The sequence below is a fragment of the Aulonocara sp. 'chitande type north' Nkhata Bay genome, linkage group LG3 (assembly GCF_057382095.1).
Source record: "Aulonocara sp. 'chitande type north' Nkhata Bay isolate Kocher_YH1m ecotype deep benthic linkage group LG3, A_spYH_male_GT1.1, whole genome shotgun sequence".
Classification (NCBI taxonomy): domain Eukaryota; kingdom Metazoa; phylum Chordata; class Actinopteri; order Cichliformes; family Cichlidae; genus Aulonocara; species Aulonocara sp. 'chitande type north' Nkhata Bay.
In genome coordinates, this window is record NC_141346.1 from 31535208 (window position 1) to 31562478 (window position 27271).

Consider the following 27271-nt stretch of genomic DNA (forward strand, 5'->3'; position numbering starts at 1 on the left):
TTGGTCAGGTGATAAGTGATAGCCTCCGTAATTTCTTTGTGCCTGCGGGAGTTCGACGGGTATAGGGAAGCGCTGTATAAGGTTCCCGTTATTGATGTTTGGGTGGTTTACCGGGACAGATTTTCTCCTGTCACTTTCTCATCCCTGACGTGCTCTCCGTTGTGTTTTCCCTGCTAATTTTAGCATCACACGGCACAGCTTCTGTATCACGTGGTATAAGGCTCCGCCCTTGTCATTTGTTGAGCAGGAAGAGTAAGCGCTTGTTTTCATGCAGAGTACTTCCCGAATCAAAATGCGGTACAATCGTCGTCTTTTTTTTTTTTTTTTAAATCGTTGTCATTTGGAAATGAGATCGCACATAAGTATGAATCGAGATCGCGATTTTCTAACGATTAATCGTGCAGCCCTAGCTACAGGCTATAAATAACTCTGCCTTTCTATTATGACCAGACTGAAATTAAATCTGAAACTTATCTGGTCTTTAAATATGAAACAAATGATTGTTTGACTGTGTCATTGCTTGCAGGGTGAAAGGGGTTTCCCAGGTTTGACAGGACAGCCAGGCGTCCCAGGATTCCCTGGACCAGAAGGACCAATTGGGCCCAGAGGAGAGAAGGTGGGTTTGTAGGGCAAGGAGACGAGAAGAGAAAAGGAACTGATTTGAATTGAAACTCTGAATATATCAATTTTTGAGACGTGGGTTATTTTCTGACTTTGGATGGCGGCAGTGCATATACAAGAACCCCAACATAAGGCTCTGGGTAACTTTTATGATTTTTTTATAAGCTACTGTCGGTCAACAAACTGACTAAATAATTAGGACAATAATGTGAATAATTGCTAAATATTTAGGTAGTTATGTCATTACATGTATAGATGATGTTTTCCTGCATTAAGCATGTTTCCTGCAGTCAAAAGGTTTTCTGCACATCCCCCTGGATAAGTATAAGATACATTTTTGTTTGTCAAAGCATCAAATACAACAGAAAATCCCACAGACTTCAGCGTCTTTGCGCTGTTGAAAGTGATATAATGCTTTTTAACATGCATAAGTGTTAAACTAATGGCTTGCCACTGCCAGGTGGTTGCCATGTAACGTGATAATGTTATAATATACTTGTGTATAATTCAGCTTGGTTAATATGAATATGATGTTACTGTAAATTTGAAGTAACACAAAGCATTCAGGTGTTGCAGGTCCATAAACACTACAAATAGGTAGTTTTAGGCTTTTGTTAGGTGGTTGCTAGGTAGGATAATATCAGACGTGATAAGAACCTTCAGTCGCCGACGCTGCTCACACGCAGCGGTAATCCCGTAAAGGCTCGATTTGAGTGCTTTTACTTCTAAAGCTTTACACAAATCCTGAGCAGTGTTGAATCGATTTTAGCGTATAATCTGGTTCTGATGGTTAACTTTAAGCACATTTTCATGAGAACATTAGCTTTTATACGTTTAGTTTTTCACAGTAGTCCTGTTTGGATATTTACTTAAGTAAAGGACATGAATAAGTTTTCCATTACTTCTACAGTAATACTACTGTAGATTCATTACTTGGCTGTTACTGGTCTTTGATGCTGCTCACAGTGTAGAGTCAAAGATGATCAGGCTCATCATTAATGCTTTCTTGTTTGTTTGTTTGTTCTTTCTCTCAGGGAAGTGATGGACCTCAAGGACCAGGTGGTCCAAAAGGAATTAGAGTAAGTAATTCCCCCATTTTTCCTAAAGACTTCATAGGGATTTTGAGTCGTTGCCACACTGAGAAACATAAGACATGGCTCCATAATTTTATTGATTTTTTTTTATTGAAGTTTATGGATGTTTATGCTTTTTTAAAAACACAGACACACACATAAAAGGTAGTTACATTTTTTTTAAGTAGGTAAATTTCACCTGTTTTTTTCTTCCCCGTTTAAATAAACAGGATGACTTTTTAGTGCTTTCTCAGCACTGAATAATTTGGGGTTGTAATGCTCTACTTTGGCCAGCAGGTGCCCCCATTTTACCTTATTGTACCTTAACAGTCAGCTAGGTCCTGAAAAAACTCAACACTTGATTCTTTTTTTTCACATTTCAACTTTTAAATGACACATTCTTTTTTTCCCCCTCTCTATCAGGGACCTCCAGGAACACCAGGATTTCCAGGAACACCCGGACTCCCAGTGAGATATTTAAAGAGCTAAGATAATTCTAGCTAACTTAAAATCATGCAGCATTTATGGTTAAACTTCCTGTTTTAATTCCTGTGTATCAGGGTCTACCTGGGCAGGATGGTCCTCCAGGTCCAAGAGGAGTGCCGGGTTGCAATGGGACAAAGGTATCTAATAAAGATGTCTATGATCAATAAAGCAAGTTGTAGAAGAGAAATTTCTTAAAGCCAAAAAAGAATGTTGACACTCAGCATATCTGTCTTTCAATTTTTTTTTTCCTTTTCCAGGGTGACAGGGGTTTCCCAGGAAGTCCAGGAATCCCTGGGCAGCCAGGACTTCAAGTGAGTCATTACACGATGAAGCATCACAGTGATCTGTAAAGTGTGCGTGTTAGTCCCCATAGGGAAATAGTTCCTCTGCATTTAACCCATTCACCCAGTGAAGCAGTGGGCAGCCGCCAGTGCAGCGCCCGGGGAGCAGTGTGTAGGGACGGTACCTTGCTCAGGGGTACCTCAGGGTAGCCGTTCAGTGGATTCGAACCCCCGACCTTCCGATCATGGGGCCACCACGCTACCTACTGAGCTATCCCCGCCCCTACTGAGCTGTCCCTGCCCTACTGAGCTATCCCTGCTGTCTGGTTTTGCTTTGTTTATACAAACTTTTCTATTTTACTGATTTACAGGGTCCACCTGGTCTGCCAGGACAAAAGGTAAAAATCAGCACACACACATTTTGTGACTTTGTTACTAATGCTCTTAATGTTAAAAATTGATTTAAAAAATATAACTTAATTTTCAAGGTTTGAATTCAATTTTTTAAGTTATGTCCTCCACCAGCTAGAAACAAAAGAAGACCAGATTGTCACTTACTTTCCTATTGTCTCATATTTATAATATAATTTGTATGACAATCAATGAAAATAATTGTTGCATTTAGGTAAAATAATCATTTTAGATCTTAGATCCTTTTAAATCTACTTCTTTGTTATTCTTGTCATTCATTGTTCTGAATTAAAAACATGATATGTCAGCAATTTCTGCACTAATATACAGATTTCTATCTCACTGTAGGCTGATATATCCACAGCTTTACAAGCACCACACAACTCAGACTCTAATTTGAAATGTTGACTTGACTGTGCTTTGAACTTGTTATGGCTGGTAGACCTTAATTTAACTCTTACTTAATGGAGTAAATATAAATTCCCTTCACAACTGGGGAAATGTAGAAAAATACATGTGTGGATGTGTGGTTTTACAAACCACACATCCACGTCCAGGTTTAAAACCACGTCCAGGTTTAAAAGGCCAAAGACGGGGCTTCTAAGGAAAGGACCAGGAAGCCAATTACAAATAAATAAACATTACACATTTTTTTAAAAAGTTCTGTTTTGAAAATGAAACCATGGAAAATAATTTTTAAAAAATCACTATTTTTTATTTATTCATGTAAACAAAAAACACAACACAACAACAAACAAATAAGAGTTTCGCTAATTTATTTGTCAGTGTTTGCTGTGAAACACACAGATGTGAAAGCTCTACTACTGCCTCTCCTTTAGGTTTCTATAAAAATCAATTTCTATCATTTTTCTTTTAACTTTTTTTTTTTTACTGATGTCAAGTTGAGTTTTTGCTGTATTTGTCCACTAGATGGTGCTCTTTGACATTGTTTGATATTCAGAAGCAACATTTCCTTCTTTCCCCTCAGGTTCTTTCCCTTTATGAAGACAAATGTATATCTGAGCATCTCTTTCTCTTTTCTTTGCAGGGAGACCCAGGTGATGTTATCTCCGCCAATCGTTTCGGAGAGAAAGGAGCAATGGGTTTACCCGGTTTGCCAGGAGGTCCTGTGAGTGAAATATTCTCCTTTTAGAAACACTGTGCTGCCAAAGCTAATTTACACATTTAATTAAATTCACGTGCAGATTCAAAACTTTTCAAATACGTAAGTCAGAATGATGTGTGTATAAAAAACAAAACAAAATGAATGAATGAACACAACTTGAGCTTTAGGTGTCAAACCGGTCTGTTTAATAATGCGACAAATGAAAATCTGTTTAATTTTGATCATTTATAAGCTGAAATATGACCAATACTGATATTATAAACATAAAGCCATCACATATCAAGGTGTCTGCTGTATTTATAATTATTGACATTATTTGTTGGTGCTTATGGAAGCATTTTTAGAGCTAGGACTGTAATTTCTCACACACTCACAGAAATGCTCACAGACTCAAACAGAAGCAAAAGGATGAAAATGTTTAGGTTTTTTAAACTGTATGTTTTACCAATTGTCTGTACATCTTTTTCCTTTTATGTCACAGGGCCGACCTGGACCTCCAGGTATACAAGGTCCGGTAGGTCCCCCAGGACCCAGAGGCCTTGAGGTAAAGAGAAGCTGCTACAGCGTAAACCTTTTTTCATCAAAGTTGCACAAATAGCATCAGATTGAAGGCCAACTGTTTCTCGGTTTGTTTTTCAGGGTCGTCCAGGTGCTCCTGGTCCACCCGGGCCTAAGGTGAGATCAGACACTTTGTAACTGATCTTTAGTAAATAAAGACAAAATGATAATACATTTTGAACTATTCTTGGTCATGAAATATACTCCACTGAGCCTGAAGTGACAGCCTCCCTCTGTTTTTTCTCAACAGGGGAATATGGGTTTGAATTTCCAAGGACCCAAAGGAGAAAAGGTACCATAATCGTCACTTTTTTACTAGAGTTATGTTCAGTCTCTGCCTCAAGCTTGTCTTCTCAGAGCTTTTACTGAATTACTAAACCTGCCACTCTTTCCCTGCCGTGACCATAGGGTGCACCAGGTTTGCAAGGACCTCCTGGTCCTCCAGGACAGGTTGGGGAGCAGACAAAGCCGGCTGAGACTGAAATTCAGAGAGGAGACAAGGTATAACTATTTTAAAGGCATGAAAGTGGTGAAGTATTCCATTCGCCACAGAAATGAGGACTGACGAGACTAAAATTAGATTTTAAATAGAGAGATTTTACAACGTAGGCTGTTTAAACCAAGTTTAAAACTCAGTATCTCTTGCTGACAGGTGGCAGTCACTCGCTTTATTAACAGATTTTCCATATATATGAAAAAGGTCATTCATATTTTCCATAATGCATGTATTTTACATTGTATCAAAATGCCTCATCTTGGCAGTACCTAATCATTGCTCATAAAAATGTATTAAATGTGTGTGAATATATATATAAAAACCAGTTTACGCCAGAGTAATAAATCACAGCCACATGATGGCAGCAGAGAGTATCTATGCCTGCCAATCATATTTAGTCATCTCATTCAGTAAAGAAATAAAAAACACCAGGCGGGCATTGTGTAAAATGTAAATAAATTGCGTAAACAACGTACCAGATGTTTAAACTGAGACATTATTATGACACAAATTATTAGTTCATTTTGAATTTGATGGCAGCAACACATTGCAAAAACTATGGGAAGGGGAAACAAAAGGCTGGAAAAGTAAGTGGCATTAAAAAGCAACAGCTGGAGTAACATTTTGCTACTAATTGGACTCACTGATTGGCAAGAGGTCAGTAAAATGATGTGGTATAAAAAGAGCCTCTTAGACAGACAGATGGGCGGGTTTATATGCAAAAAAATACATCTGAAACTACATCTGGTGGGCTTATTTCAGAATAAAGCTTTGAATATCTCATTATCTACCGTACATAATATTAAAATGATTCAGAGAATCTGGAGAAATCTCTGTGTGCAAAAGTCAAGGCTGAAAAACACAGAAACACTCGCAGAAATCACTATCTGTGAACACATTTCAATTTGCCAGCTGCAAATGCAGGTTGAAGCTCTACTGTGTAAAAAAGAAAAAGAAGCAACCATATTTAACACTATCCACAAACACTGACATCTTCTTTAAGTCAAAGCTCATTTAAATTGGACTGAAGCACAGCCTCCAGACTAAAGAGGAGAGGGACTAAGGCTACGTTCACACAGCAGGCGAAAGCGCATCAAATCCGACTTTTTTGACCCTATGCGACACATATCATGGTATGACAGTGTGAACGGCACAAATCCGATATTTTCAAATCCGATCTGGGTCACATTCGTATGTGGTCCTGAATCCGATACATATCCGATGTTTTAGAAAGCGACTGCTGTTTGAACGGTCATGTCGCATTAAATCCGTCTTTTACGTCACTGACACAAGACAGACGGCAATTATCAGCTCTGGAGAAGCGCCCGATAAGACATCGTGAACACTTCCTGGCCATCCAGTGTAGATGTTAGTGAAACTGTTGGGAAGACAATGTTGGAGAAACGTGAACATTTTATTTGTACTGTATAATCTGCAGATTCTGACAGAAATCTGCAACTATCCTTTGAAGCACCGCTCCTCTAAAACAGCAATAAGGATCATTATTAGGCCAAATGTAAATAACAAAATAACTTTATAACTTAAAGCAAAATTGCGAAACGTAAAGTCCGAAACAAGTATTTATATTAAGGGCCATCAGTCAAACAGTACTGTTTGGTCTGGGTCTAAAAAGAGCGCGTTGTGTGTGACGTCTGCTTTTGCGCATGCGGGCCGCTTTGAGTGTTCACACAGGAGCACGTTTGCTGTCACATTTTAGTTGAAGTGTGAACAAGCAGACAAAAAAATCGGATTTGATCAAAAAATCTGAATTGAGCATTAAGACCTGCAGTGTGAACGTAGACTAATTGACTTGCCAAATAGATTTGGTTCAAACTCTAAACTCGTTCTGCACTGATTCTGATTTTTTCTCTTTATTCTGCAGGGTGACCAAGGACCTCCTGGCCCTAAAGGTGATCCGGGTTTAGCGGGACCTCCTGTAAGTATCTCTGGTCCCCTGAACCAAATTTACCTCCACACATTAAAAGTCCCTCCAGAAAACAGACAAAACATTTAAGTTGCAAGTTGGAAGAAGTGGAGTATCTAGTGCTCTTGATGGTGACTGTGGTGTTTATATGTCTCTTTATCTCACTGTAGGGTCCCTATGGTGGGCAGAAAGGAGAAAAGGGAGAACCAGGAGAGCTGGGAAAACGAGTAAGTACAGCTCTGGAATTTCAAGCAAATCCTTTCACTAAACTTACGTAATCGCCCCTGTGTTGCTAAAATATGTCTGTTGCTCAAAGGTAAACTCAATTCTAAAGCCCTCAACATGTGTACAAGTGCAAGAGTGTCTGGAACCTCATCTCTGACATTTGGTTTAGGCAAAGAGGAAAGGTGTTGCCCAACTTTCTCAAACAATCTGACTATTTTACAGGGTTTCTCTCAGCTTTTTTGTGTGAAACTTTCTGCAAAGAGGGAACTCTCAAACATATTTGCCATTATTTCAGTTTGTACATGTCATTCCTTCAAGACTGCTAAGACACAGCAGAGCTTGAATTCCTGGGTTGAAGCAGTAAGAAGAGACCAAAGGGGATCTATGACGCAGGGTTCATTTGACTGTTACCAGATTGTATGTTCAGTATGTATTCGTAGAACATGTTCTCCAAGCCTTTTAAAGACATACTGAAACCTTATCAATAAGCCCAAAACTCCGGGTAAACCTTCAAACAGCTCTTCATAGATGTGAATACGCATACACATTATTCTACTGTGCACACAGTCATGAAGTCCGGTGTAACGTTTTAAAATGATGAACAAGACCTTGCAGACACCTATTGACTCCAGTTGCATGTGTTGGGATGTCAACCTGACCACAGGCCTAACTCAAGTGAATGAGTTAAATATTTATACTTAACAGAGGTATGAATGTAATTTTTATTATTGTAAAACTGGACATTTTAAGAAGGGAGCCAATCTTAGAATTTTTGACTCCCTTTGGGAGTCAGCCCCTAGTGGCCACTGGAGGATGTGCAGTTTTTGCCAATTTTGTAATGCTTCAGTATTCAACTCTGGAGATGTCCCCATTGGTGCAAAGCCTGATCACCATGTTTTTCCCCCCTTTTACAGGGAAAACCAGGCAAAGATGGTGATCCTGGTTCTCCAGGATACCCAGTGAGTTCTGCCAACAAACTGCACAATTTATAATCCTTTTCTAAAATGTCTTATAACCTTTTCCTAACATTCTTGTATTGCTTTTTGTCACATTCAGGGGCCCCCTGGAGAGACAGGCCAGCCGGGTCTTCCAGGGAGGGATGGTGAGACAGTAAGTTTCTTCTGAGTATTTTGAATTCTACGAGTCAAACAGTAATGCCACGAACTGTGTAAATATCACTCTTTCTCATTTCAGGGACAAAAAGGTGATCGTGGATTCCCGGGTCCACCAGGGCAGGTGAATGAGAATTTATATTTCATTATTTGTGGAATATTTGTCTTACACTTGAACTCTTAGCACCATTTCATTGTCTACTTATAAATACAATGCTGTGCAAATATCCCAAGCCATCCTTCATTTCTTTGTAGTTTGCTTCAAAAATATAAAGAAATTAACCATTTTTCCTTGGACATTTGAGGCTTATTCACTTATTTGTAGTTGATTTTGAAAAGTGCCACCAGACTTTGATCCACTGATTCATTGTTAGTGAGCCCAAGCACACTGTCAGTGCAGTAAAAGCATAGCTGTCGGAGTCGGCTGCGTGGCAGGCAAGATAAGGACCCAAACGCATGATCACAGGACACAGGAGTGGAATGGAAAATAGGATGGACGATATGAGGAAAAATCTAATATCACAATATTTTTTGGCTGTATCACTATACATGATATGTCTTGAGCCCCAACGCTCCCAGTATTGGGGGCAAAAGGGATGAGACCTCTGAATTTCACCTGAAGTTCATATAAACCATCTCTACAACCACTAAACACAATGAAAACGACAAAACAATTAAAAGAACAGTTATATAATTTCACAAAATGTGCCTAAACACAAACAAGAATCCATGAGGTCACTCAGCTTGATGTAACCAAACCACGACCAAAATTCAAAAGAGGACCGAAACAGTTGTTTCACGTTCGATAAACAATAACATGGAATCATGCCGTTTTTCTCTGTTCGTCTTGCTGATAGCTGGTAGCTCGTATCACAGCTGGTTTATTTGAAGTTTTCTTTGGTGTGTTAGGAGACATTTGCATGTGGAGTTTAAGATGGTCTTAATTTTGCAGTGATGACTTTTCAGCTGGTGGAATAAATTCGTAGCACTGCCACCTTTTGGGCAATGGTCTGACGAGTCTGAATCTCCGGGGTTAGTGATGCATTCGCAGCGTGTGGCAGAAAAAAAACTCACAGTGAATTACATGCAGACAGCTTAATATTTCCATGGCAACCTATACTTGATGGTCACTATACAGTAAGGCTGGGTTTTAATTATTGATTTTCCAATTAAAATCGATTTTAGGTTGATCCTGAATTGATTTTTAAATATAAATGTATTTTGCCAGAAACTTAAGAATCTCAGGTTAAAGCTTTCATTTCAACAACCACCAAACAGCTAAAACAGTAAATGAGAGCAGGTAAACGGATTCCACAAAGACGTAAACACAAAGCGCGGACCCGACGCATCAGAATCAGTGAGATGTCGGCTTTCTCACCCAATGACACGCCGTCGGAGCTGAAAGCCGACATCTCACAGATTCTGATGCTGCAGGTTTTGTCACTCTCCAAATTAACTGAGCCAGCAGCAAAGAAGATCAAAAATAAGCTTCACATTTGATAAACATTGTCATGAATTCCCTCTTATGCCGTGCTCACACTGTGCGATTTTGTCAGTCGCGCGATTCAGCTCCTGCTCAAACTGCACGATTGACTCGCAGGGGTTAGAAGTTCATAGGTCACGATGCAGGGTCTCACACTATACGGCCCGATGCTCTGATGCGACCTGAGTGCTCACACTGTGCGTCCATAAAATGAAGGTTATAACAGAAAATCTGTCACTCGCTCTCTCTGTCTTTCACTCACACACACACACCACCACCATCAACTTTGCTAAACTGCTAATGAAAAACATGATCAGGCAGCTGTGATTGAGCAGCAGTGTAGATCCAACTATTTTCACGGTTGTTGTGTTCGTGATAATTTTGTGAGGCCACATGGAAAAGGCTCGGATGAGCTTTCCAAAGTTCTACAAGTTGTGCCTCCATCGCTTGTGTCCAGATCACACGCTGCACAGCCGTGCTGCTCCATCTTTTTCGCTGACATTTGTGTTTGCGCGTATGCAGTGTGAGAAACTGCGGTGACACCCTCACGACGGTCGCTGTTTGAAATCCTCACGACCAAGCGATTGATGATCGGGAGCTCGTCGTGAGGTGTTAATCGCTTCTCGTTACCCCACGTATACTACACGATGCACGACGCACGATGAAGGCCAAAATCGGGCCGATCGGTCAAAACGGTCTCAAATCTCTATTTTCTGCATTATTTGCTTGCTTGTTATGCACCAGTCTACTGTTGTTTACAGTGCTTTCAGCCACTGTTTTTTTTTAATTACCGGCAAAAAGAAACTCTATTTTCAACTGTGCAATACGGAAAACATTTAAACTGTGTGTGTGTGATACGAATTACCCACTCCCAATGGAAAATGAACCATTAAGGATGACTATTCAGTGTACAAAGTCCACTAGTCCTGCTAACCGTGAGAAAACTGTAATTATGAGACTTTTTTTTACATTTTTAAAAACACAGCTTAAAATAAGGAAGTGTTTTAAAAAGAGGAAAGTTTCCATAAGGAGGTAATATTTATCATAGTCTTTGATTTAGGTCCAATAGTCTGTTGTCGTATTTTATATTTATTCTCTTGTAGTTTTTAAAATATTTTTATTTTAAAAATTATATTACAAAAAAAGATTTAAGGATATTTGCAAAGTTTTGTATAGTTTAGTCCATGTGAGTCTTGTGAATTTACTTAATTCTTTTTAACATCCCATCAGGTGATTGGCGGGCCAATAGGGAATCAGGTGGGGCCTAAAGGTGAACCTGGCTTACCTGGAACACCTGGACTCAAAGGAGACAGAGGAGTACAAGGTGAGCTGAAAACACACAGGCACATAACAAGCATACTTATTGTTTGCATTACTTTTAAAGCTAGTTTATACCGGGTACCAAATTTAAGTTCCAAAACAGACATGATAGATGAGATGGTGCAACCTAAATGCACTGGTGTAGGTCTAGAATAACAGATTAAAAATACAATAATACATTTAGGGGAATGGTTGGGATAAATTGAATAATTTAGGGTTACTGAAAAGGAAATAAAGGGATACAATTATTAATTATGTAAATTAGTTAATGGCCCTTCTTTGCTTTTGGCTGAATAAGACCATTTTTTGAGATTTACTTTTTGATTATCTTTCGCAAAAAAACAAACCAAATAACACTGAAACGTCAACCTCCTTCCTCCAGGTTTGACAGGCCCTCCAGGAGAACCGGGATTCACAGGAACCGGTAGTGGGGGTTTTCCTGGACCTCAAGGTTTCCCAGGAGAGCGAGGTCAGAAGGGAGAGATTGGCCCTCCAGGAAACTTTCTGCCAGGCCCCCCAGGTCGTGCAGGGTCTCCTGGATCCCCTGGTCCGCCAGGGCCCCGTGGACTTCCAGGCACTTCCTCAGGTCAAGACTGCATACCAGGACTTCCTGGGGTTCCTGGTGCACAAGGAGGAAGAGGTTTCCCTGGAGAGATAGGACAGAAAGGTGGGGAAATGTCTAAGATAGAATCAAAATAAATAACTCCTGTCAGATTGCTGAAATATCACCCAATCTCCCAAAAAAGTGCATAAGACGGTCTCCCCCTGCAGCCTTTTGCAGAAAAAAGTGACATTAATGATCTGATCGTGTTTTTAGGTGAGAAAGGTGACACCTGTGTGAACTGCATAGGAAGCGTCAATCCCATCCCTGGACCTCAAGGACCTCCAGGACCTCCTGGATTTCCTGGTAAGACCCCTCCCCCAAAGTTTTGTTTCCGTCAGGTGATATTAACAAACTTTCCTGAATCCACAGTAGCAGATTAAAATTGCTTGGTGGTCCTTCAGTAATGACATTAAATGTGACAATAAAGACACTGAAGTTTAGTAGACCTCAGGACAGATGTTTTTATGGTCCCTCTTGTTTTCTTCATCAGGACCTCCTGGCATCCAAGGTTTCAAGGGAGACAGAGGTTTTCCAGGAACACCTGGCTCTGTCGGCCCCAGCGTGAGTATTCTTACTTTTCCTTTCCAAAAGTGGTGATTATCATTGTGGAACTGATATAATTAATGTGTTGCTCACGATTTTTTTTCATCAGAAAAATAATAAACGCCATTATTTCTTTGGTATTCTTTGATTTAATTTCTCTGTTTGACTTCCCTGTCCCTGGCTCTTGCTTCTTTCCCAAAAAATTTATTCTGTTCACCTGGACGTAGAGTTTTACGTTTTTCCGACTGCAAAGGCTACGTCTGGGTAAACTGAATCAATTTTGGGGGATTTCCTTACCTGGATGATTGAGCATCAAGACATCTTGCTTGTTTCCTTTCCAGGGTCCTCCTGGTGCTCAAGGTCCTCCCGGCCTAAATGGAGAGAAGGGAGATCCAGGTGATCCCATCAGAGTTAATGGTTTGAGTGGAGAGAAGGGTGACACTGGTTTCCCTGGACCACCTGGTCTGCCCGGTCTGGACGGGGCGCCTGGTCGTGACGGAGCCCCTGGGCCTCCAGGGCCTAAAGGAGCTCCTGTGAGTGACTTCCACTCAGTCTGTTCATTATTTATCTGAATTAACCCAAACCCCTCTAACCCCAACTAATGTATTTGCAACTGTGACAGGGCTCATTGTTGGTGAAAGGAGAACGAGGCCTCCCCGGTGAGCCAGGTTTCCCTGGTAATCCAGGAGACAGGGGCCCCCCAGGTCTTCCTGGCTTTGGAAATCCAGGACCTCGTGGAGAGAGAGGTATCCAGGGTGTCTCAGGAAGACCGGGACCTGTTGGTGCACCAGGTAAAAAAATCATTTTACGTTTATCCTTATATATATAGATAGATATTCAATGAGAGCTATTGTGATGAAATACAAGTTAGTCATACATAATAAAATAAACAAAATTACCTGATGTGTTGTGCTATCCGGGGAGCGATTATTATAGGCCCCTGTGGGTCTCCCTGCTCAAGAATTTCAACCCATTACAGCACAGTGTGTTACAGGCAGTGATGGGAATAACGGTGTTACAAGTAACGGCGTTACTAACAGCGCTACTTTTTTCAGCAACGAGTAATCTAACTAATTACTATTCGTATCGTTACAACGCCGTTACGGTTACTAACAAGAAAATGCGGTCCGTTACTATGTTTCAACAAACAAACGGTTGAAACTGTGTTCAGCTTACCGCATCTTATATCAGTTGCATGGAAGTAGCTGTAAGTAATCTGGACGCTACAGCTTTAAGCAGCTGCGCAATGAGGCGGCTGCTGTCTCCAGGTAGAAACAGGAGTGATACACCTGCTGCTGTCAGACCTGCAGGTATCAGGCTGTGATGTTCTCCTTTATAGTGGACAGAAATTATTTTTTTGGAGTGGCACAAATAATTTGTGTGGCATCTTATTGAATGCAGAACAGCTGATTGTTCTGTAAATAGTTTGAAATGGTTTTTTTAAATCAAGGTAAAAGGTAAATGGATGCAAATAACTTTGTTGTTTGCAAAACTTGTGCATAGGATTTTAAAACTGACAATTTATATTTGCATTTAAAAGTTATTAAATATGATTCATTAAACATGTTTGTGGTTGTTACAGTAAAAAATAACTTTTTCTACACTGATTTTATGTTTTTTGTCTGATTTTAGATCAATTGTGTTAATACAGTATGTCAAAATGAAAACATAACTGTAAATTCAGACACGTGAGGTTGTGCTGAAAAGGATGATACCAAACAAGGCAAAGTAAATTGATTGATTGTTAATTCATTTCAACCATGTAAACAATATACAGGTACATTTAGAAAAGAAAATAAGAGAGAAAAAATACTATACAAAAGTCAGTACATTTCAATATTGCTACCATTCTGATTCATTTACACGTTGAAAGGGAGTGGGAAGAAGTAAACACTTATTTAATCCCACCCCTTTGCCATAAGTTATCATATAGTAGTTTTTACCTTTAAAATAGTTTTTAAAGGTAAAATGTGGGGAAAATCAAAAGTAGTTAAAAATGGCCAGTTATACCCTGGACCCCAGAGGGTTAAACGTAACGCAATAGTTACTTTTCAAGTAATTAATTAATTTTAGAATATTGTAACTCAGTTACTAACTCAGTTACTTTTTTGAAGAAGTAACTAGTAACTATAATTAATTACTTTTTCAAAGTAACTTGCCCAACACTGGTTACCAGTGGTGTTTGGTGACTGTGGCCCCAACTGCCTTCAGATCATTAACAAGCTCCTCCTGTCCTGTAATCAATCACCGTTCTTATAATCATCCTTACCCCTTGTATTGAGCTCCAGGCTGAGGTTGATTTCCTCCATTTCCTAATAATCACCAACAATTAATATAACACTTTAGCCCATTCGTCCTTTAATGGTCGTTTCGTTTTGCTCATGGTGATGGAAAGGTCAGAATGGAAAATTTAGATTCTGTGGACAGGTGTGCTTTATACACAAAACTCAGATCAGCTGTATCTTATTTATTGACTGTAATCCGTGTGCACATGGGCACACACCCAACCATAGGAGCCAGAATTCTGTTTGACTTCTAGGAGGATCAAATACTTATCTCCCCCACTGTACCTTACCAAATTAGACCAGTGCTGTGTCTCACAATACAGCAAAGTAAATTATATGTTGATCTAATTTATATTTTCACATTATTTATCTCTGAGGTTCTAGCTATAAAATTTTAAAGCTTAGTATATCGTCAAGCTATAGCCTGTGTTGGAATGTACTGTTCATTGCATCAAAAAGTTTTCTTTCCACAACTTGCCTAAAATCTCCTGCAGAGGTCTTGATACTGAACTTTGAAAATGATTTTACTTAAGTTACCTTAAAGAAAACATAGCAAAATAGAATGGACATAGATGTTTCCCACAGGCTATTTGACATCCATTTCATGTCCAATTTTCCTGCCGTCTGCTCACTGAAAGCGTCCAACCTTTTATCTGTGCATTTTGTCATCATGAAGGAACTAAGGGTGAACCTGGTCAGACAATGACAGAGAAAGGGGCCAAAGGAGAAAGAGGTCGGGATGGCGAGCCTGGGCAGCCTGGTTCACCAGGTACACGAGTCACTATTTTGTTGTAAAATAATATACTTTCCATTCACAGTATCTAAAGTAACATACATGCTGCCTGATTGCCTAATTTGGTCATTTCCCTTTGTTAGGTATACCAGGTCAGCCTGGACAGCCTGGTTTTCCCGGTTTATCGGGAGCGAAGGGTGAACCCGGAATCCCAGGCATTGGACTGCCAGGACCTCCAGGACCAAAAGGCAAAGATAGCGATAAACTGTTCTCTATCTGTCTTCCTTTGCTCTTTCTACCTCTGCTGTTTTGTCTTCCTTTGTCCACTTCTATTTACATTCTCTTCTCTTTAACAACTTCTTCTGAGTACTTCCCTACATACTCTCTGTTTTTGTGTCATTGTTACCTTCTTCATCTCACACTCACTTCTTTCCTCCTCCAGGATTCCCGGGTGTTGGCGGGCAACCAGGAGCCCCTGGAGGACCAGGAAGACCAGGGATAGATGGACGTCCCGGTGAGCTGGGATTTCCTGGACCAAAGGTGTGTGTGTATATATATGTTTTAATATATTTGGATAGTTGTGTATACCAATTTTACTAACATTATTATCTGTAGAAGGCTAAAATAACAAGGATAAAATAATCCTTACAATTTGAAAATGACAGATTTTTTATATTAAGCAATTTTCTCTAAGCAACACATTTTGTTATGCATTAATAGCTTTCATTAAATGCCTCTTGTTCTGTCCTAAACTGTACTGTTCGTCCCTCCCTGTGTGCCTGACGCTCTTTTTGGTTATATGTGTGACAGGGTGAACCTGGTCTTGGACTTCCTGGTCCTCCTGGTTTAACGGGTGCACCGGGCCCTAAAGGTTCCACTGGGCCTAAGGGAGATCCTGGTTTCCCTGGTAACCCCGGTTTGTCAGGACGGCTTGGAGCTGATGGAGCTCCAGGATTCAAAGGTACTCTTTAGATTGTGTGATTGTTTTAGAACAAAATGACACCAGGCCAGAACTTTGAGCTGATACTTTATTCTCTGTCTGTGCAGGCGAGCCTGGTACACCTGGTACACCTGGATCTCGTGGCCCCCCTGGACCCCCCTCTTTTGGTGGAACGGGCCCACCAGGTCTCCCAGGACCTCCGGGCCCAATGGGACCACCAGGTAAGTCACATAAGGTTTGACTGAAAAGAGAAAACTCAGCATTACAAAATATCCATTCTACCGTCAGCAGTTTAAGATGTTAGACATAATCTGATCTCTAGGCTCTGTCTCTGGGCTCTCCTGCTAGTAGGATATGCAAGAGACACCTCATCCAGGTGGATTTTAGTAGTTATCCCAGGCAGATAACAAGAGCAGGAACATTGCTCAACCCTATTTCTATAATTTGACTACTTCACTTTCAGGCTCAGCTCTGACAACCGGACGTCACATTGGTCTATCTGTCAGTCTTTAGCTTAGAGTTTCCTCCACTCTCGAACGTAACCCAGAATTCTTGAACCCCTTTACTTGGAGCAGTAACTCACTGCCAGCCAGAAGTAGCGAATCTACTGTACAGCTGAGGTTCTACATGGCCTCAGACTTGAAAGAAATAATTCTCATCCTAGCCACTATTACAAATCACTCTGGTGCAAGATGGAGTTCACTGATCGGTGGTGTTTCTGAAGCCATAGAATCAGAAACACTCTGCTCCTTGGCTGTGCCCAGAGGATCCAACATTCTCCAGTCTGGAGAACGTTGGACTGTAAGTCTAACTTACAATATGACCCAAACCCTGATTATTAGAACAAAGGGACCGAATAGCTTGTAACATTGGGCGCCAATACTTTATTCTTCCAAAATGCTTCCCACAGGTTAGGGGTGTGGTCATATACCCAAAAGCACACATAGAGCAAACTCTATGTATATAAACCCTGGAGCTGAACCACTCCTTCCTACTTTGCAAATCCAGAAGCACTGTTTCCAATATTGCAGAAGTGGGAACCAGGACAACCCCTCAAAATCTTGACCGCCCAGGGGAGTGGAGAGTAAAAATGTTCAAATTATTGTTAACCTGACAGTTCAAATGTTGTTCCTAAATGAAAAGAGGACAGTCATAATAATCATCTTTACAGGGCTGCCAGGATCAGATGGTCCAAAAGGAGACCCTGGCCCTCCAGGTCTAGACATCCCAGGCCCACCAGGAGACCCAGGAGCTCCAGGTTATCAAGGTCTTCCAGGTACTATTGGAACCCCAGGACCACCTGGAGGACCTGGTCGCGATGGTTTGCCTGGCTTGCCAGGTAAGCTGTCACTCTTCAATCATCGAAATATGGCTGTAAATGAATAACATTAGCTATATTGGTATCTTGAAAAGCAATAAAAAGCATTATATGTCACAAGTTGATAAAGCAAAGGACAAAAAGCTGTCATGATGACTCTATGCAGTCGATCATTTAGAGCATTTACTAACTACAAAAAGACTGGCTGAATGTCTGCATAACTTAGCATAAAGGCAGCTTGTAGGCTAGCTAATTGTTGTTAGCTCACAAAGTTATCAGAAAATCTAAATCAGACCAGCAATTAGAAACAGTTGACTAAATGATAATAGACATTTTTATGTTATTTGTATGTAATTAAATATTTACTTTGGTTTATTCTAACTTTCTCTCCTCTGCAATGCCGGCCTGGCTGCAGGTCAGAAAGGAGACATGGGTCCCAATGGACCTCCAGGACCTTCTGGAGGACCGGGAGCCCCAGGAGGACCTGGTGCTCCTGGATTTAAAGGTACTGACACACTCCATACTTACCACAAAAATCATGCATGATAACACTTATTGTTTTAAATTGACATATGCAGAATGATATTTTTCCTACAGCAAAAAATCTATTAAAAACCTGGAATCTGGTTGCATAAGCTATAAAAAATAATATAAAGAATATGAAGTAATTTATCATTTTCAAGTAACTTGTGACCTCTGTTGTTGGTATAATTGGATTAAAAGTATGCAGCTACTCATGAAAGGGCCTGCCTGATGCATCTACACAGGTGAACCAGGATTTCCAGGTAGAGACGGTGCACCAGGTGGTCCTGGTGCTAAAGGAGAGAGGGGAGACATGGGCCTCCAGGGACCGCCAGGACCCAGTGTTCCATCGCAGCTCTTAAAGGGACAAAAAGGAGATCCTGGACCTTCAGGTAGAGATGAAAACATTTTCACTGCCCTCAAAGAGTAAAAAGTTTGAGTTAAATCTTACATATTGGTTTTCTACAGGTGGAACAGGTTTTCCGGGTCCAAAAGGTGCTACTGGTCTCCCTGGTGACCCTGGGTTTCCAGGAACAGATGGCAGTCCTGGCCGCCCTGGACCTCCAGGTATGAATTCACCCCTAATGCATACATACTAAGTACATACATAAATACAGACAGAAACAGATTTTTAACATGCTATTTCATTTTTTTTGCAGGTTCTAAGGGAGATTCTGGTCGCCCAGGAGGTCCAGGTATTCCTGGGTCTCCAGGACCTAAAGGCCAAATGGGAGACATGGGAATCCCAGGTGCTTTTTATCAAAACTTTGGTCCTTATTGCTGTAGATGTTAGTAATTAAAGGCCAGTGTTGTGTGTTGAAATATGCCTATACAAATTAATATCCTTCAGGTCTACACCTTGTTTATTAAATGTTGTAACTTGCTATAGAGCAACAGACTTAAACCGGCATTCGTTCTAACTGCCAGCCATCGGCCAAACAAGTCACCTTGTTTGGCCGATAAGTTAAATTTAATTGAAGTCTTAATAAAATGTGCTCGCTTATCACTTGATTTAATAACTCAGTAAATATTTCCTACTAAATTTATAATGAAAACTCTTTTTTGATATATCACGATGATCATTTTTATTTGACTTTTCAACTATCATTTCATGTAGAGCACACAAATGACAAATAATGAAACAGGTTATGTTTTTTTTAATATAGTGTTTACATAGTATCCTTGTATTATTAGTCCCACTTTCATACACTCTGGCTTTCAAAGCAAGATGGTGGTGCCCAAAGTTCTGAAAACCTGTATTGGTTGCCCACAAACCAATGATGCACTGGTGTGTTGGTTAGTGTTACTAAGGAAGAGAATACCTGATTCTGTATCTTAATGACATTCTTTTTTTAAAACATTTGTTAAACTTTATTTGCTACTTATCCCTTTAATGAACACACAGGACCACCAGGGCTGAAAGGTGTTTCAGGAGTGTCGGGTATACCAGGATCCCCAGGACAGCCAGGACCACCTGGTAACCAAGGACCCAAAGGTGAGCCAGGTTCTGCTGGCGTCGGACCACCTGGACTAACCGGACAAAAGGTGCATAATCCAACCACTCAGATTTCCTGGTAAAAAAGGCAAATATTATTATTATAAATAATATTTTGGTGCACATTAAAAGTTTTTGTTACATCCTTTGTAGGGTGATCCAGGCCTGCCAGGGTACCCAGGAAATCCAGGCCTAAAAGGAAACCCGGGATTACCAGGTCCCACAGGTGTGACGGGAAGACCAGGCGATAAAGGTGACCCCGGACTCCCAGGATTCCAAGGTAAGTCTGATCATAACAGATGTAGAAAAGAAGAATGAAAAGCTGAAATAAGTTGCTGATATTAAACTGCAACTGCATTGCATTAGCAAGAGTATAGAACTTGACTGCATGCTGAAGTGTCAAACCCTAACCCGTAAAATGTTCCAAAAGTATTTGGAAACATGTACTTCTAAAAGTACTTTTATTGCACCATGTTCATTCACTCATGAGCTGCTGTAGCATGAATCAAATGGCTGAATTGCCACCTCAGCATGCAGCCAAGTTCTATAAGAGTCTTGCTAATGACCTACTAATTGTATTCAGGTGTGTTGCAGCAGGAACACATGGAAGAGTTTCAGGACACCGGCCCTCGAGGACTGGAGTTTGAGAACCCGGCAGTATTTTATCTATTAAAGATACAATTATAAATTTTTTAAGGCAATAAGAAAAAAAAACAGCATTAAAATACAACACAATTAATGGTTCTGGCTGGTAAATCTGGAGAGGGTGACACGTTTTTGCCTTCACTGGACCAAAACAAATTTAAAAAAAGGAGTCGACTTTGAGAATTCAAGGAATTAGAGAAGGAGTCTGTCACATTACCATTTCAAGCATTTAGAAAAATTAAACCTTGGATGAGAGACGTTGGTCAGGCACATGTATTTTATATCAGAGTGAAAAAGGAATTTTATTGCGATAATTTATTACTAATATTACTTTTTATTTTACCAGGAATTCCCTTTGAGGTGGCAGTATTGTATGTCGATCATGATCAGTTTTTGTGTTAATGGGACTTCTTTTCATTGAAGCAAAGCAAGGGTCGATCTTCTCTTTCTACTCTCCTGTCAGGTCCTCCTGGTATCCCCGGTCCTAAGGGTCTTGACGGTGTGCCCGGTACCCCAGGTAGCTCAGGAGCTCCAGGTAGACCAGGAGAACCTGGTCCACAAGGACAGTCTGGTCCACCAGGAGAGAAAGGTCAGGCAGGTCGCGATGGGATTCCAGGACCAGCTGGAGTCAAAGGAGAAGCAGGTGAGTCACAGGGCATCTACAGGAACTGTAATTTTGCTGTACATTCTAAATTGCTTTCCGTTGTTTTACTCAAAAATAAATATTTTCATTACTTTTCCCTCCAGGAATTCCAGGTTACGGTGGTCCAGGTCCTGCTGGAAGTCCAGGACTGCCAGGTGAATTACCACCACCTGTAGTACATATATATTCATACCTGTGTATTCTTTATTGATTTTTTTGCTGGTTTTGCAGGTTAGTTACATTTTTTTCTCAACATTCTCTAATTTGTGTCTCTGTGTGCTAAGGTATCAAGGGAGACACAGGTCCTCCTGGTGTACCCGGCAACCCTGGTTTTCCCGGCCCTAAAGGAGACCCAGGCTCACCTGGTGGCCCTGGTGAACAAGGTGCCCCTGGCTTTCCTGGGCCTGCTGGGCTGTCTCTGCCAGGCCCTAAAGGTGCCACAGGACCCCCTGGATTACCTGGAAGAGCAGGTAAGGGACATGGACAGTATTTATCACCACATATAGTACTAGAATTTGCTGCCTGGTTTTCAGATGATTATTGTATTAATAATAACTATACTGTGTAATCAGTGACCACAGAGAGGATTCTTCCGTTCCTACCCATAAACCTAATGTTAACTTTGAAAAATCAGCCTCACTGCATTTGACTGCATCACAAGACTTGCAGGAAAATGGCTGTACAACCAATTGCCCCATAGGCATCATGCAGATTACTTGATTCTTTGGATATCTCTGTTGAATAATGCTTCCCTTCAGTGTAAAATGTTTGATTTAAAGGTAAGACGAAGAAATTACTATGAAATCAATCAACCATCCACAAGTCTTGTCACACCAATGGGCCACTTCCTGTAAATAAAAAGCTGTGGGACAAGTACGTTAAAAGAAGAATGTGTTTCGACTTCTTTATATGGGCTTAAATAGCCCAAACACTGATGGATTGCTGGTGAAATGCTACGATGTAGACAAACTAGACAACATGGTTTGGACATACCAGCCTGTGGTTCCCAGTTCAGAACCACTAACCCAATCCTGTAGGGAACCAGAAAACCAGACAGCAAATGGCAGAATCTCCACTTTAAACGTGAACGCTTCCATCTCCTTGATTTGCATGGGAGATTGTTGCACCAATCAAACCACCAGTATGAGAAGCAACACACCTGTCCGATTATTGTCAACACCACCCTCATGAGTAAATGTTAGTGTTCTCCTCCTTCACCTCATCACACACCAATCACTGTTTGCCTCTGGGGTTATGACTACGTCCCAAAAAGTGCATGTGTTTATGCCACATTGTTGTGTCTTCATCATCATCCAAAAATGTTTTTATTCACAAACCAATACGCCCTCATGTCTCCTCACCCCTTGTCCTCTTCTCTTGATCTGGTCATTAGCAAAGCTGTAATCCATTCATCTCTCCACAGCACTGAATCGTGTGTATTTGTGTGTGTTTGTCCTCTAATGTGACCATTGTGATCAGTGTGTGTCTTTGTATGTTTGTGAACCATTCTGAAAAAAAGAGAACTTCAAACAAGTATAGCAGACACAAACCAAAATCTCTGATTCAGTCAAGAATCTGTCATTAAAGATGTTTCGAAGACGACAAAAATACTGCTGCTGCAGTAATTCATTTACCCTGTTAGCATAAAGAGCAAAAACTCTTTGATTCTGGATAAGAGCTGTCGTTGGTTTGTTTCTGGCTTTGCTGCCATATTTTGGTTTTGTCTCACCAATCAGCCATCTGCATGGACACTGTTCATCCCGACAAAAGCACACATGCGTGTGTGTGTTTATACACACTGAGAACAAGTCTCATACAGTGCTGGACAGAGTGGACTCTCCTGACAAACCCTTTCAGAAAAACATCCCTGTTTTTAACTATTTCTTCTATTTTTTAAAGATACTTTTTGGTTTAAAAATTCTCAAATTCATGGAAGCATCTGTAATAACAGGCAACCGAAACAAATTTGTAGCATTGTGATCTTTCTTTATGTAAAAAAAAGATAAAAGTAGATGTGCAGGTTTTATTTATACTTATCAGCCGCTTTATTAGGTACACTAATTCAACTAATCAGCCGATGGCGGCAACTCAATGCGTTTAGCATGTAGGCATAGTTGAAAGTTTAAAGTATGCATCAGAATGTGGAAGAAATTTAATTTAAATGACTTTAAATGTGGCACGGTGGTTGGTGCCACACAAGTATTTAAGAAACTGATAAACTTCTGGGGTTTTCCCACACTGCCATCTCCAGGGTTTACAGTTTCTCCTGAAAAAGAAAAATATGGTCTACAGCAGATGGTCTACAGCAGTAGAAGACCATACTGGGTGACTTCTGTCACATAAGAACAGGAAAACCGAGGTTACAGTTCAGATAGATTCACCAATATTGGAAAACAGAAGATCAGAAAAACACTGCTTGGCTCTTGACTCTTGATTTCTGCTGCAGACTTCAGGTGGTAGGGTCAGATTTAAAAAGTACGCAACATGAAACCATGGATTCATCCTGATTTTATCAACAGTTCAGGCAGCTCTGAAGGCTCAAAGGGGTCCAACCCAGTACTAGCAAGGTGTAACTAATAAGCGGCAGTGAGTGTATATTTACTGGAAATCACCCATTATTTAAAAGCCACATCTTTTGAAAGCAATTGTCAGAACCAACTGCTATCCAGCCCTGCATCAGGCTACATGAAAAGGTTTTGGGGGTTGTCAGGGTGACACAATGTTATTACATGTTACTCCTGTTTCCTGTGGTTTGGTCCCACCTGCTTTGGTGTGGCGGACCCTCTTCGCGTGACAACTCGTGCATCTGTGCGTCACAGGCCCTGCAGGTCAGATCAACAGCATCCAGACTTCTCCTGCATGTCTCCTACAGCAGCACTGACCGAGTTTAACGTCTCTCTGATCAGTTTAGGAACAAATTGATGATAAATCACTGCATCTCCTCTGTATTTCCTCCTAACAACTGTCTCTTTTCACTTTCCATGCACTCTGATGGTAGCATAATGCACTTTTTTTTACAAGTAAGCCACTATTAAAGATTTTCTTTTTCTTCAAGTGTGATCGTGATAATCGCAACACAAATCAGCATGTGGATGATCTGGGTCACATGTAGGTGCTGCAGCAAATTCAGAATGTATCAGCACCACAGAATTTAAATACAAAAACACATCATATAACTAACTCACCTTAGTCGTTTTCACATTGTGTATGATTATATTTAAGCATTATGTATTGAGTATATATTGTAGTTTAATGGGGTTTTGTTTTTTATCTTTGAAAGATAAGGCTGTTAGGCTATTAGCTATAGTTTTGTTATTGCCTGCAAAACCTGTTAAAAAGCCCAAAACCAATAACTGGTTGAAGACCTCACTGGTTAAAAAACAGGGCATATGGTAATCCTGCTGTCGCTTATCAAAGAGTTACTTAAACAAGGTTAACGGTGCCAGTTAACATTATCTTAGTTTGTTGTTGGTTCTCATGTTAATGATTGACTATAAAAATTATGTCAAATATGAATACATATCAGTGTCATTTGTAAAAGCTTAACAGCAACTTATTTAAAAGCAGACAACTAGCATTTACGCTAACATACCACATCATTGTGCATGAATTAAATCAAGCCGAATAGCCCCCATGGTTTATTCAGTAAAGGAGAAATACCTCTTTCTTTGTCAGGTATGACTGTGTTTCTGTACTGATGCCTACCTCTGTCTAAACCTGCTCTTCTTTGTTGCCCCATTCCTTTATCCTGGCTCCGGTTTGCCTGGCAATTCTGGGAACCCTAGGTCCTCCAGGTTAGACTCCAGTGGTTTGATGGGTTTGATACATGTAACCATATAAACTGAGTTTCATGCTGGGTCGGGGTTAGTTCACATCAATTTCTCTCAGTTCAAAGCATGTAAAAGTGTGAATCCACTTCACTTTTCCTCTGTGCACCACCACAGTGGGTTTTGAATCAGATAATCAATATGTAATCGAAGTGCAGATTTTCAGCTTTAGCTCTATGGGTTTAATTTTTTTATTTATTTATTTTTTTGCAATGACTGCTCAGAAGTCATTTTTATACACAGACCCAAATTTTTCAGAGGCTCAAAAGTAATTGAACAATTGACTGAAAAGCAGTCCAATTGCACCGTGAGGCCTGTTCCCTTCATATATTGTGACAAATACAACATTAAGCCAGGTCAAGAATACTAATATAAGAAGATTAGAGTTTGCCAGAAAACATCTAAAAGTGTCTGCACAGCTCTGGGGGGAAAAATCTTGTACCAGTGTAATGGGAAGAAAAAAGTACATAAGAGAGAAAAAGCTCTTGATCTGAGACCGGATTATAAGGCGCACTGTTGATTTTTGAGAAAATAAAAGGATTTTTAGTGCCCCTTATAGTGCGGAAAATACAGTAGTTGTGTTGTTGTGCAGAGGCAAGAGTACAAAAATGTGTAATAGTCCAAAAACATTGGGACCGAACTGTATGACAAAACTGTTAATGATCTGAAGATGAATTAACCCCGGCCCTAAGCTCTGGATTTGTGTGACGGTTTATGTTATAAATTGAGTGTTCAGTTCATCCTTTCTTTACCCCACAGGACAGTTCGCCCAGGACTTATAACCATAAAAACCTACACACAGTCAAGTTGCAAGTTTACTGTTTTTCGGGATTGTTTTTACCTGAAGATCTTCTTAAAATGTTTCTCTACCATGATTTTTAGTTACCAGTAACATACATGTGTGTTTATCCTGTTCTGTCAAATGAGGCAATCATAGTAACCAGTAATCAGTCTCAGGGTTCACCATTACTACACCTGTAACACACAGTCTGAAAATAAAACTCTTCAGTTTGGTGTCTGCAAGGTTTCCCAAAGGATTTAAAGAAAGAACCACGCAAATACTTTCTCACATTTTTCACACTTACATGTTTCAAAGATAATAATAAAGATCACCTCTGTCAGTGCGCCCCAGGGTGGCTGTGGCTACAACGTAGCTGCCATCACCCGTGTAAATGGTAAATTTACCATTTACCATAATCTTAATAAACACAAAATGCAGTTTTTAAATAATGATTTAATTTTCCAAACATTTCAATCAAGAACTGCAATCAAGTATTTGTGATGTCTGCCAGTGACTCTTTCACATCACTGTGGAGGAACTTTGGCCCACTCTTCTTTGGAGTAAAGTTTTAATTCAGCTACATTGGAGAGTTTACAAAATTTGAACAGCTTATTTGACTTCATGCCAAAGCATCTCAATCTGACTGAAGTCCATCAAGATGTCTTTTTGTAAATGTGTGAGCCTTTTGTTCTTCTTGGTCAGTGGTCTTTTCCTTGAACTCCCTCATGGATGCTATTTTTGCCCAGTTGTTGAATCATGAACTCTGAACTGTGAGGCCTGCAATTCTTTAGATGTTGTTTGGGTTCTTTTGTGACGCCCTGGATGAGTCATTGACGCGCTCTTGGATTAATTTTGATAGGTCGACCACCCCTGGGAAGTCCCAAAGCCTTTGAAATGCCTTTGTAAACCTTTCCAGACTGATTTAAGTAATTTCAGCAGCCTAGGTGTGACTAGTGAAATTGAACGAATCTTTACAAACTGCATTTTGTATTTATTCAGATTATCTTTGTCTGAAATTACAATTTGATGTGTCAAAAAAACGTAGAAATCAGGAAGGGGGCAAAGAATTTTTCACATCAGAAGAAGACCCATAAGAAAGCATAAAAGTAAATCAGCCAAAAATGTTTTGTTTAATTGCTTAATTAAAATCCAAATGTGATCAAAACCCTGGTGGGGGAAAAAAAACACATAATCAACAATGTTGTGTTGTTTTTATGTTATCACATCTGACCTTTCATTCTCTGCGTGTGAAGGTTCACCTGGCCTACAAGGTCCTCGTGGACTCCCAGGAACTGGTGGCGTTAAGGGAGAAAAGGGTACTCTTGGCATGCCTGGAATTCCTGGCATCCCCGGACAGAAGGGAGATCCTGGTTTTCCAGGAAATCCGGTAACACCCTGTTTTACATTTACTTCATTATCTTCTCCAAAAGAATGCACATCTGTATTTCTTTGTCCTTCGTTAGCTGAGCTCACAATATCTCTACAACCCTTTCTTCTCAGGGCATACCTGGTCCTACTGGCCCCGCTGGAATAAAGGGAGATTCAGGACAGCCTGGTGTTCCTGGATTCCCTGGTTTGTTCACAATAACATTATTTGTGCTTCTTTTTTTTAAACAAAAACATATTTTAGTCTTCAGCATTTATTGTGAACAGAGCCTAAAGATTTGTTTTTATCAGGATTGAAGGGTGATCTTGGATATCCTGGCCCCAGTGGCCCTCCTGGAGATCGTGGATTACCTGGAGAACGGGGTAGGTCAACATGTTATCCTTTTCTTCTAGAGTGAAGAGACGTGAGACTACCTTCAAAAGAAAAATCTGT

General features: G+C 40.3%; 1 protein-coding gene across 1 annotated transcript in view; it reads left to right on the plus strand.

Annotated features, from left to right (window-relative positions):
• col4a5 (collagen, type IV, alpha 5 (Alport syndrome)) overlaps nucleotides 1–27271 on the plus strand; it is a 66527-nt gene that overhangs the window by 32805 nt on the left and 6451 nt on the right. Inside the window, exons 3-42 of the mRNA XM_086276466.1 lie at nucleotides 527–616; nucleotides 1656–1700; nucleotides 2118–2162; nucleotides 2255–2317; nucleotides 2438–2491; nucleotides 2833–2859; nucleotides 3921–4001; nucleotides 4480–4542; nucleotides 4638–4673; nucleotides 4807–4848; nucleotides 4965–5057; nucleotides 6935–6988; nucleotides 7147–7203; nucleotides 8116–8160; nucleotides 8258–8311; nucleotides 8396–8437; nucleotides 11027–11120; nucleotides 11499–11783; nucleotides 11934–12023; nucleotides 12211–12281; nucleotides 12605–12796; nucleotides 12886–13054; nucleotides 15225–15317; nucleotides 15425–15529; nucleotides 15724–15821; nucleotides 16092–16242; nucleotides 16329–16442; nucleotides 17393–17560; nucleotides 17955–18044; nucleotides 18307–18453; nucleotides 18530–18628; nucleotides 18721–18810; nucleotides 19467–19606; nucleotides 19710–19836; nucleotides 20665–20844; nucleotides 20949–20999; nucleotides 21129–21314; nucleotides 26706–26839; nucleotides 26953–27025; nucleotides 27130–27201. Coding sequence (XP_086132592.1) covers nucleotides 527–616; nucleotides 1656–1700; nucleotides 2118–2162; nucleotides 2255–2317; nucleotides 2438–2491; nucleotides 2833–2859; nucleotides 3921–4001; nucleotides 4480–4542; nucleotides 4638–4673; nucleotides 4807–4848; nucleotides 4965–5057; nucleotides 6935–6988; nucleotides 7147–7203; nucleotides 8116–8160; nucleotides 8258–8311; nucleotides 8396–8437; nucleotides 11027–11120; nucleotides 11499–11783; nucleotides 11934–12023; nucleotides 12211–12281; nucleotides 12605–12796; nucleotides 12886–13054; nucleotides 15225–15317; nucleotides 15425–15529; nucleotides 15724–15821; nucleotides 16092–16242; nucleotides 16329–16442; nucleotides 17393–17560; nucleotides 17955–18044; nucleotides 18307–18453; nucleotides 18530–18628; nucleotides 18721–18810; nucleotides 19467–19606; nucleotides 19710–19836; nucleotides 20665–20844; nucleotides 20949–20999; nucleotides 21129–21314; nucleotides 26706–26839; nucleotides 26953–27025; nucleotides 27130–27201 — 3910 coding nt within the window. The remainder of the gene's footprint in view (nucleotides 1–526; nucleotides 617–1655; nucleotides 1701–2117; nucleotides 2163–2254; nucleotides 2318–2437; nucleotides 2492–2832; nucleotides 2860–3920; nucleotides 4002–4479; nucleotides 4543–4637; nucleotides 4674–4806; nucleotides 4849–4964; nucleotides 5058–6934; nucleotides 6989–7146; nucleotides 7204–8115; nucleotides 8161–8257; nucleotides 8312–8395; nucleotides 8438–11026; nucleotides 11121–11498; nucleotides 11784–11933; nucleotides 12024–12210; nucleotides 12282–12604; nucleotides 12797–12885; nucleotides 13055–15224; nucleotides 15318–15424; nucleotides 15530–15723; nucleotides 15822–16091; nucleotides 16243–16328; nucleotides 16443–17392; nucleotides 17561–17954; nucleotides 18045–18306; nucleotides 18454–18529; nucleotides 18629–18720; nucleotides 18811–19466; nucleotides 19607–19709; nucleotides 19837–20664; nucleotides 20845–20948; nucleotides 21000–21128; nucleotides 21315–26705; nucleotides 26840–26952; nucleotides 27026–27129; nucleotides 27202–27271) is intronic.